At 44.4% G+C, this 14126-nt stretch overlaps 1 protein-coding gene across 3 annotated transcripts; it reads left to right on the top strand.

Moving 5' to 3' along the window:
- The first annotated feature begins 373 nt into the window (after positions 1–373).
- On the top strand, positions 374–10948 carry LOC100765914 (nucleoside diphosphate kinase A). 3 transcript variants are annotated; one of them, XM_027424319.2, is made up of 6 exons: positions 446–532; positions 1183–1242; positions 3105–3234; positions 6286–6387; positions 8533–8645; positions 10661–10948. In XM_027424319.2, exons 3-6 carry the CDS (start codon positions 3109–3111, stop codon positions 10776–10778), a joined length of 459 nt encoding a protein of 152 aa, XP_027280120.1. In that variant the 5' UTR covers positions 446–532; positions 1183–1242; positions 3105–3108; the 3' UTR covers positions 10779–10948. The 3 variants fall into 3 exon arrangements, with proteins under 3 accessions (XP_027280119.1, XP_027280120.1, XP_027280122.1); XM_027424318.2 differs by lacking the exon at positions 1183–1242 and having other exon boundaries at positions 374–532; XM_027424321.2 differs by lacking the exons at positions 446–532; positions 1183–1242 and adding an exon at positions 4845–5008 and having other exon boundaries at positions 3102–3234.
- Positions 10949–14126: the final 3178 nt, after the last annotated feature.

The raw sequence follows: 14126 nt of genomic DNA, 5'->3' as shown, positions 1-14126 counted from the left end.
GTTCACTATCAATTTCTTTTCATTGTTTGTCCCAATTTTCAACCCTCCCAGAAACCTCAAGTGAGTTTACTGCTTTATCCCTGGGTTCTAGAACAGTGCCTGCTGGGCACATAGTATTTAGTACATTTGCTGCTTGACAGGGCGAAGAGAAGCGGAGTGACTGGGGCTTTAGTTCTATTCCGTGCAGTGTGAGCGCCACCTCCCGGGCAACCAAATCGTCTCGGGAACGGAGGAAGTGAGTTACACGACAGTAGGGGCAGGAACAAAAGATGGCCGCCAGCCGGAAAAGCCGGGGAGGGGGCGGGGGGATACACACGACAAAAACAAAAACCACACCCAGTGCCGGAAGTTAAACCCTGGAAAGAGTGCCCTCCTACTCACCGGAGGAAGCGGGGACTGGCGGTGTTCCACCAAAAGGGCTCTCCTGAATCAGAACTGTTCCGAAAGGTTCCGTGCGAGCCGCTGCTCGAAACCACGTGAGGCCAGGACGTGTTTCCGGTGCAGCCGGAGAGAGAGACTGGCTTCTGAAGGGGTGAGAGGGGTTCGGGTGCTGAGGGAAAGGGAACGTTGAGGGCCTAGGTAAGCGGAGAGGGAGGTGGGTGTGAAATGAAGGGAAAGGGGTGCATTCTCTGAGAGGCGTTGAGGAAGATCGCGGCCTCGACTGTGGACAGGTGCAGACCTGTCAGCCTGACACGTGGGCTCGCCTTTGTCTGTGGCCGCAGTTCCTGTCAGACTGCGCCGGCACGGCTGTGCCTTACCCTCCTTCCAGCCCTGTGCTGAGCGCAGAGCTTGCTGAATAAATGACACGTGTGTGTGTGCGTGTGTGTGTCTGTGTGTCTGTGTGTGTGTGTCTGTGTCTGTGTGTCTGTGTTCGGTGTGCAGAGCCTTTCATAGGGGCTGTTTCTGAGGGATCTATTCTTGTTCCACATTCCTTCAGAGATTCTCCAGCTTGTCTGCGGGTTCTGTCTGTCTTCGGAAGGCATGATTGGCCTTTTAAAGCATCTTCTTTGCTCCTATTGACTGCCAGGCCCTGTGGCTTGGAATCAAAGCAGGGGCTGGAGTAGATCAACTCTTTTATGCAGGTCACAGATCCGAGAGGCGGGAGAGGGGAGGAAGGCACCAACAGAAATGATCATTAAAAGATTATGTATTATTGTATGTTCCTGTGCATGCATGCCTTAGCACACTTGTGAACACACCAGAAGACAACTTCGTGGAATGGGCCCGAGGGACCAAACTCAGGTTTGTGGTACAAAAACCTTTGCTCACTGAACCATCTAGCTGGGTCAGGCCCCATTCTTTATTTTATTTTATTTATTTTTACTTTTGGCTTTTAGAGACAGGGTTTCTCTGTGGCTTTGGAGGCTGTCCTGGAACTAGCTCTTGTAGACCAGGCTGGTCTCTAACTCACAGATCTGCCTGCCTCTGCCTCCCGAAACCTGGGATTAAAGGCATTCGCCACCACCGCCCGTCGCAGGCCCCATTCTTAATGTATAAAATCAGAGGTTAATTCATGTTTAGGCAGCCAGGTCCAGGAGCTGGTGTTTCTATCCTCTTAGGTATTGTCTTTCAAGGTGGAGTCTTCTTTCATTTTGTGGGATTGTGTTCCCTGGAAATGGAAGGTTCTGGAATGGATGCTCTCCAGGTGTCTTCCCTCAGTGATGATGAATTGTGCTGTGGGTCTCCCATAAGCCACTGTTCATTGACTACTCATTGCACTTTCCCCCAGTACACAGTTTAATAAATGTTAATTGCTATTCTTACTAATGGACCTTCAATTTTCTTGTCCTTTTATTCTCTGACAGTTTTATACATGTATGTAATAGTTAGTCATCCCCCTCCTCCATTACAATCTTTGGCTCTCCTGTTCCTGTTGAACTCCTTTCCTGTGAGTCCCCTCCTACCTTCATGTCTTTGTGTGTGTGTGTGTGTGTGTGTGTTGGGGGGGAGACTGAGTTTAATTAGAATTGCGTGCTTCATTGATGGAGGAGTTAATTGCTGGAGCAGCTTACCCATGGCTGTATCCCTGAAGAAAATGATACCCACTCACCCACAGCCGTTAATCACCGTTAGCTTCCTAGGCAGGGGTAAGGCCTTGGGCCTATGAGTCCCTCCCCTTCTGTGATGGAGCATAGTCATTGCATCTTTTCTCTCTTTTCTCTTGTTTCTTGAAACAGAGTCTTATGTAGCTCAGTTCAGGTTGGGATCATTGACATGGGCTACCACACCTCCCCACTACGCTCAGCTCTATTTTCTTTTCATTCCCCTTTTTTCTTTTTTGAGTCAGGGTTTTAGGTTGCCCAGGCCAGCCTGGAATCCTCTGCCCTTTGGCCTTAGCCTTCCTAGTGGTAGGATTATTGGCACACATCCTCAGTCATTACATCTTAGGGAGTATCCCAAACTGTATAGGGCTGGGAAATCTTATTCTTTGTAGAATGAAGATTGTTGGTTTTTTTTTTTTATTTTTTATTTATTATGTATACAACATTCTGCTTCCATGTATATCTGCACACCAGAAGAGGAAACCAGATCTCATAACGGGTGGTTGTGAGCCACCATGTGGTTGCTGGGAATTGAACTCAGGACCTCTGGAAGAACAGTCAGTGCTCTTAACCTCTGAGCCATCTCTCCAGCCCCCAAAGGTGGTTGTTATGACATAGTCTCTAAAACTCTTGTGGGTTCTAATGCTGTTGGTCATACTGTGTTGAATCAGATGTAACTTTCAGTAGGAAAACCATATCATTGCATTTTCCCCTTACTGGTATTACCACAAGAAAAAAAAAATTGGTATCTTTTTAGTGTGTCTTAGTTTTATGTCTCCCTTTTTAGTTCTATCACAGTATTAAGTACATAACAGAAGCTCAATAGGAGTGTATGAAATCAAGTAGATTAGAAATTACATTTCTTCTTTTGAACCCTTTTCTACTTTCAGATCAAAATTCATTGATGAGTGAACTGGGCAGGGATTGGGATTTTACTAGAGAGACTTAAAGTAGACATAATATATTAAATCCAGTTTTATGAGAGAGTAATCCGCTTGAGAAGGATCATGATGAGGGAGGGTAGAGATTCTGTCCTGTTTCATTCCCTGCTTATCTCTCCAGGACCATGGCCAACAGTGAGCGCACCTTCATTGCTATCAAGCCTGATGGGGTCCAGCGGGGTCTGGTGGGCGAGATCATCAAGCGTTTTGAACAGAAGGGATTCCGACTTGTTGGCCTGAAATTTATGCAGGTGAGTGGACCTCACATTTCCTGTTTTGGTATTTGGAATATAGTAGAATATTGCAGAGTAACTTCTGTGTTTGCTTTGTTTCCTGTCTAGACTTCCCCATGGTAGGGTGTCTTCTCAGTGACCAAGCATGTTGGCTGAATCTTGGAACAAACCAAGTCATTTGGGGCTTTCAAAACTAGTCTGTCTTTACCCCTAACATTGTAGAATTCCACGTATTACTGCAGATCTGTAATTTCTGACTCAGCTCTGTGAGTGTTTTGGAGCTCTTGGTCTCTAGCCTCCTGAACAGATAATTTTAGAGACTATCCTTCCACCCCCACGGCCTTCAAGATAGGCTGTCAGGAAGAAAATCTTTGCTTTACTAATTACTACCTGATAGTGCCTAGCATGAGTCAGGCATGATACGTGGGGCTTTGTAGGGAAAGCTGCAATTTTGCTTGTGGGGGCTCCTCACAGAACAGAGAAAGGAAACAATTCTAATACTCTTGGTGATCTTCCTTTCTCAGTATTCTGAGTCCTGGGGTTCTGTGCATAAGTCATCATCCACTCAGATAACAATATTCCAATAAATACCAAGAATTCATTGGCCAAGAACTCTTCTTCAAGCAGATCTATGAGATGTGAATTCTAGTTCTCAAAGCAAATACATTAGGGGGCACCATATTTTTTTCCCATTCTAGCAATACACTTTTGGTTCATAGTGTATTTTGAGTTCAATTTAATTTTCAATGTTGAGTTTTTATTTCATTATTATTTTGCTGCTGTTTTTGAGTTAGCTGAATAGCCCTGGCTAGCCTGGAACCTTCTTTGTAGACCAGGCTAGCCACTAACTCACAGAGTGCTGCCTCTGCCTCCAGAGTGTTGGGATTAAAGGTGTGTACTACTGTGCTCAGATGCACTCTTGTTTTTTTTTTTTTAATTTGTATTTATGAGTATGTACGTGTGCCTGTTTGTGTGTAATGCGCACCATATATGTACAGGTGCATGTGGAGGCCAGGAGATGGTATCAGAACCCCTGGAACTGGAGTTATAAATTGTTGTGAGCCACCTGATATGGGTGTGAGAACCAAACTCAGGGCCTCTGCAAGAGCAGCAAGTGCTTTTAACCACTGAGCCATCTCTCCAGCCACTGTTTGTTTGTTTGTTTATTTTAAAGACAGGGTTTCTCTATGTAGTCCTGGCTGGCAGTCCTGGCACTTACTCTGTAGACCAGGCTGGATTCAGCCTCACAGAGATCTGCCTGTCTCTGCCTCCCAAATGCTGGGATCAAAGGTGTCAACCACCACTGCCCGGCAATTTTGTTCTTATGTAATTTTTTAGTATAAGGAGTAGACTATTGTTAATGCTAAGGGGGAGTATGATAGAATTATGAGAGCGGATGTGGGTTCAGGTTCTGAAGACACAATGAAATGAACCAGTCATTTGTTAAGCACCATAGTATATGCTAAGTATACAAGTTTTCTTCTCCATCTGTCATGACAGCTCTGAGAGGTACTTATTTCTGCCCTCATAGTTGCTAGGAGTAAACTGAGGCTTAAAGTCAGATAATGTGCCTGGTAATGCATACAGTGAAGTGGCTGACATGTAACTTGAGTCTCTCTGGCCTCTAGGTACATTTTTCTCTCTTAACCCTGACATTTCTGTTGAGGATTTCGGTTTGGTGAAGAATGGAAGAAGAGATACTTGACATGACTCTAAAGGGATATTCCATCTGCTATGGACTTGAGAAACAAAGGAAAACCTAGTTTCCCTACCCCACAATAAAAAGCATATGGTCAGTTTTCCAGGCTAAAGATTATTGGAACCAATGCATTGAGTATCATGGGGGAAAAAAAGCCAAGTCTGCATGTGGTAGCTGGTACTTCTACCAGCTCTCCATTAGAATAGGCAAGCTCAGACTGCATCCCTGCTTTGTAAGTTTTGCTTTGTCAAGTGATGACCAACCAGTGGGCTGAAGGATAGGGTATTTTGAATGTACCTTTTGGCAGATAATCCTGGCCTACATGTACCCCCTGATGTGGCAATATGCTTTGTATGATGTAGTTGTTCGGAAGTGTAAGAACCAAGGGCCCTGCTATGCCCTTGCAAGGCTGTGTAGATGCAAAGAGTGTGACCAGCCAGGGCACATGAAGATAGTTTGCTCTGTAGCTAATTTGATTTGTTCCCACACACCAGCCTTGCAAGTGAGTGTTCTAATTCTCTTCTTTCTCTTTGCTTTTCTCCTCTCTTTTGTTCCTACTCATCCTTCTATCCAACCCTCTTTGCTGAGATAGGGTCTTATGTTTCCAAGGCTGGCCTCAAATTCACTATGCAACTGAGGATGACTTTGAATTCCTTGATCTTCCTGCTTCTGACTCCTGAATGCTGATTTAATTCTTTTTTTTTTTTTATTTTAATTTAAAACCTTTTATGTATATGGGTGTTTTGCCTGCATGTATGTTTGTGCACCACTTTTGTACCTGGTGCCTGTGGAAGTCAGAAGGCATTGAATCCCTCAGAACTGATTGCAGATGGTTGCAAAATGCCATGTGGATGCTGGGAATTGAACCTGGGCCCTCTTGAACAGCCAATGCTTTTAACCACTGAGCCATCTCTATCTTTAGCAAAATTTATTGCTGTACATCATGTACTTTTAGGTAGTTTGGAGGTAGGTACCTCTGGAATGGTCACTGCAATGGGCCTTTATCCTTTGAATACATGTCAGGTGTCTCTGAGAGATGGCCAGATTCAGTTTAATGCTCGTCTAATATAGACTACCCTCCTTGTTTCCATCTAACATTTTAGTTGAGGTATTTTCTGGGAACAAAAAGCCATTGAATTGTTGCTTTTCCTTCCTAATAGTGGGTTCTTTTTTGTTGTTGTTGTTTCAAGACAGGGTTTGTTTGTATAGCTCTATTGCTGCTCCCCTCTGGGATGGTAGAGGATGAATCTAGTTATAATGGACCGGCTTGCTGTGAGCTCATGTTTCAAGCATCAGGAGGGATGGGGGAGAAATTAGCCTGCTGATTCTTATGGGCCTGGGACCAGTTCTCACTGTCTGTCCTTTGACAGGCTTCAGAGGACCTTCTCAAAGAGCACTACATTGACCTGAAGGACCGTCCCTTCTTTACTGGCCTAGTGAAATACATGCATTCAGGACCAGTGGTTGCTATGGTGAGTATTTCTGTGTGGGATGTTGATGGGAATGACTCATTTGGGTGTAGAACAGAGTGAGTGTTGCATTTCCTGTGTTGGGTGCCAGGCCCTCTTTGTTGCAGAGGAAACAGGCTAGTGGGATAGTCAGTTAGGATGAGAATTGGCTCTCTGATCCTCCAAAGAAAGTGAACATTTGCTTGCCAAGCTGAAGACCCAGGACTGGGAGAAATTAGGAGAGATATGCTTGATTGAATTCCCATGGAACAGAGGGAGCTTGGTTTATTACAGTACTGTACTGTATACTTATGCAAGAATGAGCCTGCTATATTTATGGCAAGTGCCTTTCTAAACATTTTAGATACTGTTGTGAGATAAAACAGGTATCTGTTTTCATTCTTTCTTTCTGAAAATGATTATTGAGACAGGGTCTTAGTATGTATACCAGCCTGTATCTTATAATTCATTGTGTAGTTCAGGCTAGCCTCAAATAGTTCAGGCTGGCTTGGAGCTTTTGATTCTCCTACTTACAGGGTATTTGGATTATAGGCCTGCGTCACCATACCAGACACAACTTTGCTTTTTAAAGTACAAGAAGAAGGGTAGGATGGGTGGTGGTAAGAAGCAAGATAGGATGAGAAGTGTTCAGGGACTACATAATGATAATGTCAGGGCTGTGCTGTTAAATCACCAGTGCTGAGAAATTATGGCAAGTACCATATTTAGCATTTTATTTATTTTGACTTTTTGAGACAGGGTCTGCCTGTTCTTTAGCTGTGAAGAGACACCATGACCCCTGCAACTCTTATAAAAGAAAGCAGTTAATTAGGGGCTTGCTCATAGTTTCAGTGGTTTAGTCTATCATCATCACGACAGGGAGCATGGCTGTGCACAGGCAAACATGGTGCTGGAGAAGTAGCTGAGAGTTCCACATCTGGATCTGAAGGCATTAGAAAGAGGGAACCATTGGGTTTGGCTTGGACCTTTGAAACCTCAGAGGTTAAGAGCACTGCCTGATATTTTAGAGGTCCTGAGCACAGTTCCCAGCAACCACATGGTAGTTCACAGCCATCTGTAATGAGATCCGGTGCCCTCTTCTGGCATGCAGGCAGAGCACTGTATATGTAATAAATAACTCTAAAAATAAATAAATAAATAAATAAATAAATAAATAAGGAGAGAAAAAGCAAAACAAAGAAGAAACAATTTCAGAGGTGAAAATAATTTAAAAAAAAAAAAAGGAAAAAGAAACCTCAAGACACACTTCCTCCAACAAGGCCACACCTCCTAATCCTTTTTAAGTAGTGCTACCCCCTGATGACTAAGCATTTAAATATATAAGCCCATGGGAGCCATTATTAAAACTACCACATTCCATTTCCTGGCCCCCTTAGGTTTATAGCCATATCACAATGCAAAAATGCATTGAGTCCAACTTCAGATGTCTCCATAGTCTATCATAGTATCAGCACTATTTAAAAGTTCAGTTTCTCTTGAGACTCATGACATTCTCTAATTGTAACCCCCTGTATAATCAAAATAAAAAAGCAAATAACCAACTTCCAACATACAATGACACAAAATATATATTACCATTCCAAAAGGGAGCACAGTGAAGAGATAGTCTGGACCAAACCAAGACCTAAAACTGGCAGGGCAAACTCCAAACTCTGTATGTCCATGTCTCATGTCAAAGAACTCTTCAGATCTCCCACTCCTTTCAGTTTTATTGACTGCCATATACTTTTAGCTCCTGAGCTGGTTCCACACCCCTTATGCAGCTTTTCTTGGCAGGTATCCCATGACTCTGGCATCTCCAACATCTTGGGGTCTCCAAAATAGGGTCTTTCCTGGGACTCTCTTATGTGGACCAGGCTGGCTTTACAGAGATCCACCTGCCTCTACCTCTGGAGTGGTGGGATTACCTCAATGGCAATATTTAGCATTTCAAAAGGCCACTGGCTATCACATGAATGAATCTGGGAAGGATAAGAGTAGGGGCAGGGTGACCAGAATCCCTAGTCCTGGAACAAGTAGGCATTCTGTTTAATCTAGTGAATGAGAGGACCCAATTCTGGAGCCTTTTTCTTTTGTTTAGAATCACTAGATGCCAGGTTTTCTACTAAGTTTTTCTTCCTTGACTGTGTCTTCTCTTGTCCTTTGGAGGTCTGGGAGGGGTTGAATGTTGTGAAGACAGGCCGGGTGATGCTTGGAGAGACCAACCCTGCAGACTCTAAACCTGGGACCATTCGAGGAGACTTTTGCATCCAAGTTGGCAGGTAAGAATTGGTGTTTTTCACTTTTTTCCAAAATCCAAGTTAGTTGCTACAAGAATTTGGGCCTCTGAGGCTAGAAATGGACATGATAGCATCTGCAGGTCAATTTATTTTTATTTTAAAGATTATTTATTTATTTATTTATTTAGGTTTTTTCGAGACAGGGTTTCTCTTTGTAGCTTTGGAGCCTATCATGGCACTCACTCTGGAGACCAGGCTGGCCTCGATCTCACAGAGATCCACCTGCCTCTGCCTCCCAAGTGCTGGGATTAAAGGCGTGCGCCACCAATGCCCAGCAAGATTATTTATTTATTATGTATATAGTGTTTTGCCTACATGTATGCCTGCAGGCCAGAAGAGGGCACCCAGCCTCATAGTGGTTGTAAGCCACTATGTGATTGCTGGGAGTTGAACTCAGGACCCCTGGAAGATCAGTCAGTGCTTTTAATCACCGAGTCATCTTTCTAGCCCCCTATTTATTTTATTTTAGCTTTTAAAGATTTATTTATTTATTATGTACGCAGTGTTCTGCCCGCATGTATGTCTGCACACCAGAAAAGGGCACCAGATCTCATTACAGTTGGTTGTGAGCCACCATGTGGTTGCTGGGAACTGAACTCAGGACCTCTGGAAGAGCAGCCAGTGCTCTTAAACCTCTGAGCCATCTCTCCAGCCCTATTTTAGCCTTAAAGCTTATTTTATTTTTTACTTGTTCTTCATGTATATGGACAGTTTTTTTTGTCTGTATATTTCTTGGTGCCCAAGGAGGCTAGAACAAGGCATTGGATCCCCCAGAAATGGAGTTACAGATAGTTGTGAGCCTCATGTGGATGGTGGGAACTAAACCCAGATTCTCTGGAGGACTAGCCAGTGCTCTTAAAGGCATCTCCTCTGCCCCTATTTTAGTTGTTTTGTTTGTTTGGTTGCCTTTGATAGTTTGAGATAGGATTTCTCTGTGTAGCCTTGGCTGTCCTGGAACTAGCTGTTGGCCTTGAACTCACAGAGTTCTGTCTGCTTCTGCCTCCCAAGTGCTGGGATTAAATAAAAGCATGTGCTGCCGCCACTACCACCAGGCAAGTTTAGCTGCTTTTGAGACAATGTCTTAAGTATGCTAGCTGGCCTCAAAATTGCTATCCTTGAATTCCTGATAGTCTTTTCTTTCTCCCTCCTTCCTTCCTTCCTTCTTTCCTTCCTTCCTTTCTCCCTTCCTTCCTTCCTTCCTTCCTTCCATCCTTCCTTCCTTCCTTTTCTTCCTCTTTCCCTCCCTCCCCCTCTCTCTCTCTCTCTTTCTTTCTTTCTTTCTTTCTTTCTTTCTTTCTTTCTTTCTTTCTCTTTCCTTTCTTTTTCTTTTTTCTTTCTCTTTCCCTCCCTCCTTTCCTCCCTCCCTCCCTCCCTTTCTTCCTTTCTCTTTCCTTTTTCTTTTTTCTTTCTGTCTCTTCCTCTCCTCCCCTCCTCCCCTTCCTTCCTTCCTTCCTTCCTTTCTTTCTTTCTTTCTTTCTTTCTTTCTTTCTTTCTTTCTTTCTTTTTTTTTTTTTTTTTGAGACAGGGTTTCTCTGTGTAGCCCTGGCTGTCTTGGAACTTGATCTATAGACCAGGCTGGCCTTGAACTCAGAGATTCTCCTGCCTCTGCTTCCTGAGTGCTGGGATTAAATGTGTGAGCCATCACTTCTTGGCTCAGGTCACTTTTAAATGGGAGTTTTGTCTTCTGCCTCTGAAGGTGGAGGCTGACTTGGAGGGTCCCCTGTGTTTGCTTGTCTTCATCCCATTGCCTATACCTTTCTTGAATGTAGAGCCTGGCTAGAGCCTTTCTGAAGGCTCACACTCTTGTGTCAGGGTTTCTGGGAGGGCCACTCACAGGAAGTCATTCTATGATTTTTCTTTTAACGTGTTCTGAAGTATTAGGGACTCTGGCTTTTCTGCTGCCATGGCTTTTGGGTCTCAGCAGTGGGAATGCAGGATACTGTGGGCAATTTCATCTTTCTGGTTTTGGTAATGATGCAGTATCTCTCCCCACCCAGGAACATCATTCATGGCAGCGATTCTGTGGAGAGTGCAGAGAAGGAGATCGGCTTGTGGTTTCAGCCTGAGGAGCTGGTGGATTACAAGAGCTGTGCACAAAACTGGATCTATGAGTGACAGGAGGGCACCTGCTTTTCCCCTCTACTTACCCCTATTCTTACAGGCAAGGGACCAGCAACTCTAGATATTCCTGGAACTTCCTTTGACCTGGAAGGAACCTCTGGGAGCTGTGATTTCCTCTGCAGTGTTAAGTGCCACTGGTTGATTAAAGTGTTTCATCTCCAGTATTGGGTCAGCTAGTTACTTTGTATTGCTGTGTGGGTTTGCATGCTTTACTTCCTCCTCAGGCTTCTGGATAACCTGAACGGACAGGACGTAAATGGTATGCAAATTACTTACATTGGCCTCACATACACATAGAGACTCTTGGTTGTCCTTGAGGTTTGAGCCACCATCCTGGGATGCATAGGTATCTTTGCCTATCTTTCTTTTTATCCCCTGCACCCCTGTTCATTCTTGGCAGTGAGCCAGTGAGGAATTTCTGTAGAGGGTATGTGAGGTCCATAAAATTGTGCTGGGAACAGAGGATTCATCAGAAATAAAGATGCCAACTCACGCATGTTAGCTCAGGCTTGTAATCCCAACACTCAGGAGACAGAGGTAGGAGGATTATGAGCTCGAGGTCAACCTGGTCTACAGAGTGAGTTCCAGGACAGCCAGGGCTACACAGAGAAACCCTGTCTTGAAAAACCAAAAAGAAAGGGGTGGGGCTGGAGAGGTGGCTCAACGGTTAAGAGCATTGGCTGCTCTTCCAGAGGAAGAGTTTAATTCCCAGCACCCATGTATAAGCTCACAACTGTATGTAACTCCAGTTCCAGTGATCTGACACCCTCATACAGACAAATATGCAGACAAAACAACAAAGCACATATAAATAAATAAAGTGTTTAAAAAAAGAAAGAGGGAATTGTGAGAAGTTGTAGCTACCCTCAAATAAGAAAACCATGTCTTTTGTAAGCCTGGGATCATCAGTTGGTGTCATATGAAGTGGTAGTGACTACTATCATAGGGTAGGGAGGTATGTGACCTCATTAAGGGGTAATGGTAGATAGATACTGTAGTTGGTTTTTTCACTTTTGGCTCTTTGGTGGCCCACCCCACAGCTCCCAAATAAACCACACAGAGTCTTATTCTTTCTTAAAATTACCAGCCTTAGCTCAGCTTGTTTCTTGCAGCTTTTCATAAATTATCCCATCTATCTTTTGCCTCTGGGCTTTTACCTTTTCTATTTCTATATACCTTGTTTTACTTGTTACTCTGTGTCTTGCTGTATAGCTGGGTGACAGGCTCCTCGAGTCCTCCTCCCTCTCTTGCTTCCAGATCTACTCCTCCCTCCTTGAAGATTTTTCCTACTATTTATTCTTTCTGCCTAGCAGCTGCCACCCACCCACCCCTATTTCCCACCCCCATCCTTTCTTCTGCCTATTGGCAGTTCAGCTCTTTATTAGACCAATCAGGTGTTTTAGCCAGGCAAAGTAACACAGCTTCACATGTTAGACCCCAGGAAAACTCAGGCCTCCGGGGTCCCAGCCCAGGACTGCAGTCACCCCAGTCACCAGGCAGATTTGAAAACTTGCTGCAAACTGCATGAGGCTTTATTGGTGTTTAATGAGCTAACCCCATGTTAGCTCGGGTCTTTCACCCACCCGCCATGGCGGATGGCTAGCAAAGACAGCTTGAACCATCTGCATAGAGACCTTATAGGGCAGCGTAAGGGGAGTGTCTAGGGGTACACACAGGCTCAGGATTGGTGTGCCTCTGGGCTTGGAGGGCTTGCCCTGTGTTGATTGGCCAATTGGTTGTTATGGCCCATAGGCCCTCCCAGGGTGGTTGCTATGCTCTTTGCATCATTGCTGTGCACTTATTCGTAAAGCACACCCTGAGCCGTAAAGCATAGCACCACCAGCTAACTTCTGATTGGTTCCTTGCCATGAGGCAGGCATCTGACTTCTAGTGACTAGGACAAGGTCATGGCAAGCACGTGTTACTGTCATGGCTGCCGAAATGGGGAGTTGGTCCCTGAACACAGTTAAACAAATGCAACATAAAAGAATGCAACACATCTTTGCATCATTAAACAAATGTCCCACAGCATAAATTAATGTGACACATCAAGAAATAATATTCCACAACAGAAACATCCAGTGAATTTCCAGACTCTCAGGACAGTTGACATTTGGCAACTCCAAAACAGACTGTGGTGGTACATGCCTATAATCCTAGCATTTAGGAAGAAGACGCAGGAGGATTGCAGCAAGCTTGAGGCCAGGTTGGTGTAGTCTAGCCATGACTATGCAGTGAGGTTATCTTAAAAAACTAACCAGCAGACCAACTAGGCAAATAGTGAAGGAAATGGCCCCAGAATGGGGGCTGGTGCCAGTTATTGCTAGTGTTCCTAGGCTGATGCTTTGTTAACTGAGGTTTGGGATAGGATGGTGATGAGGCTATTCATTATCTATCTGATTACTTACAGGTGATCAGTTGGCTGGAGCCACGATGATGATAGCCTCAGTTTTGAGGTTAGCAGACTCCTGAGAGGGACTCCCATCTGAGATAGTGAGTGCTGTTGTGTTGGTGTCATAGAGAACATGAGAGAAGGGCTAGCTTGTTCCTTCAGAGAAGCAGATAACCATTAAAGCTGGGTATGTCCTCAGTTCATTCCAAAACATAGCACTTGTTGGAAATCAAAAAAAAAAAAAAAAAAAAAGAAAGAAAATGTAGGCCAGGGTGCCCAGTACAAAGCCTGTATGAAGGGAATTTAGAGTATATTCACTCAACTTAATGGTCAGTGAGCAAAGAGATGTTCAATGTGAGCAGCTCCTTAGCCAGAGGTGATGGAATGGAGTTGGGGGAGGGTTTTAGACATGTTGACTCATCTGGGCTGGTCTCAGTGTTTTGGGCAACACCCTAAACCTCTTACCGGGGATGTTCAAGGCCCCAGCTCAAGCTCTAATCCCACTGGGAGAAGAGGCAGCTGGTTCTATCTATGATTTCCCTTTGGACACAGAAATGAAGCAGTGGACATGGGTGGGAACCTTTAGGGTGCTGGTGGTTTGCAAAGCAGACAGGAGATGAGGAATGTCTTCAAACTGACTGGCCTGGCTTCTCAGAACATAAAATCTGTTTGGAATACTGGAGGTTGGCCCTAAGGCCTTGTGCATGTTACACTAGTGGGCTTACCACAGAGCTCAATTTTCAGTCCTCCCCAACCTCATGTAGTCTAGCTGGTCTCTAATTCCAGGGTTGACAAGGATGCACCACCATACCTAGTTTATGTGGTGTTAAGGGTCAAACCCAGGGCCTTGTGTATGCCACGAAAGTCCTAAAAGAACTTCATCTCCAGCCTCTCATTATGTATATATTTCTCAAAGATTTACTTACTATTTATTTTGGTTTTTCAAGGCA

This window comes from Cricetulus griseus, chromosome 7 (assembly GCF_003668045.3).
Source record: "Cricetulus griseus strain 17A/GY chromosome 7, alternate assembly CriGri-PICRH-1.0, whole genome shotgun sequence".
Taxonomy (NCBI): Eukaryota; Metazoa; Chordata; class Mammalia; order Rodentia; family Cricetidae; genus Cricetulus; species Cricetulus griseus.
This window is presented reverse-complemented; position numbering and strand designations above follow the sequence as displayed.

Coding starts and splice junctions, on each gene's coding strand:
- LOC100765914 (XM_027424318.2), top strand. CDS start 3,109: ATGGCCAACAGTGAGCGCACCTTCATTGCTATCAAGCCTGATGGGGTC. Junction 3,235..6,285: donor TTGGCCTGAAATTTATGCAG/GTGAGTGGACCT, acceptor GTCCTTTGACAG/GCTTCAGAGGACCTTCTCAA. Junction 8,646..10,660: donor TTTTGCATCCAAGTTGGCAG/GTAAGAATTGGT, acceptor CTCCCCACCCAG/GAACATCATTCATGGCAGCG.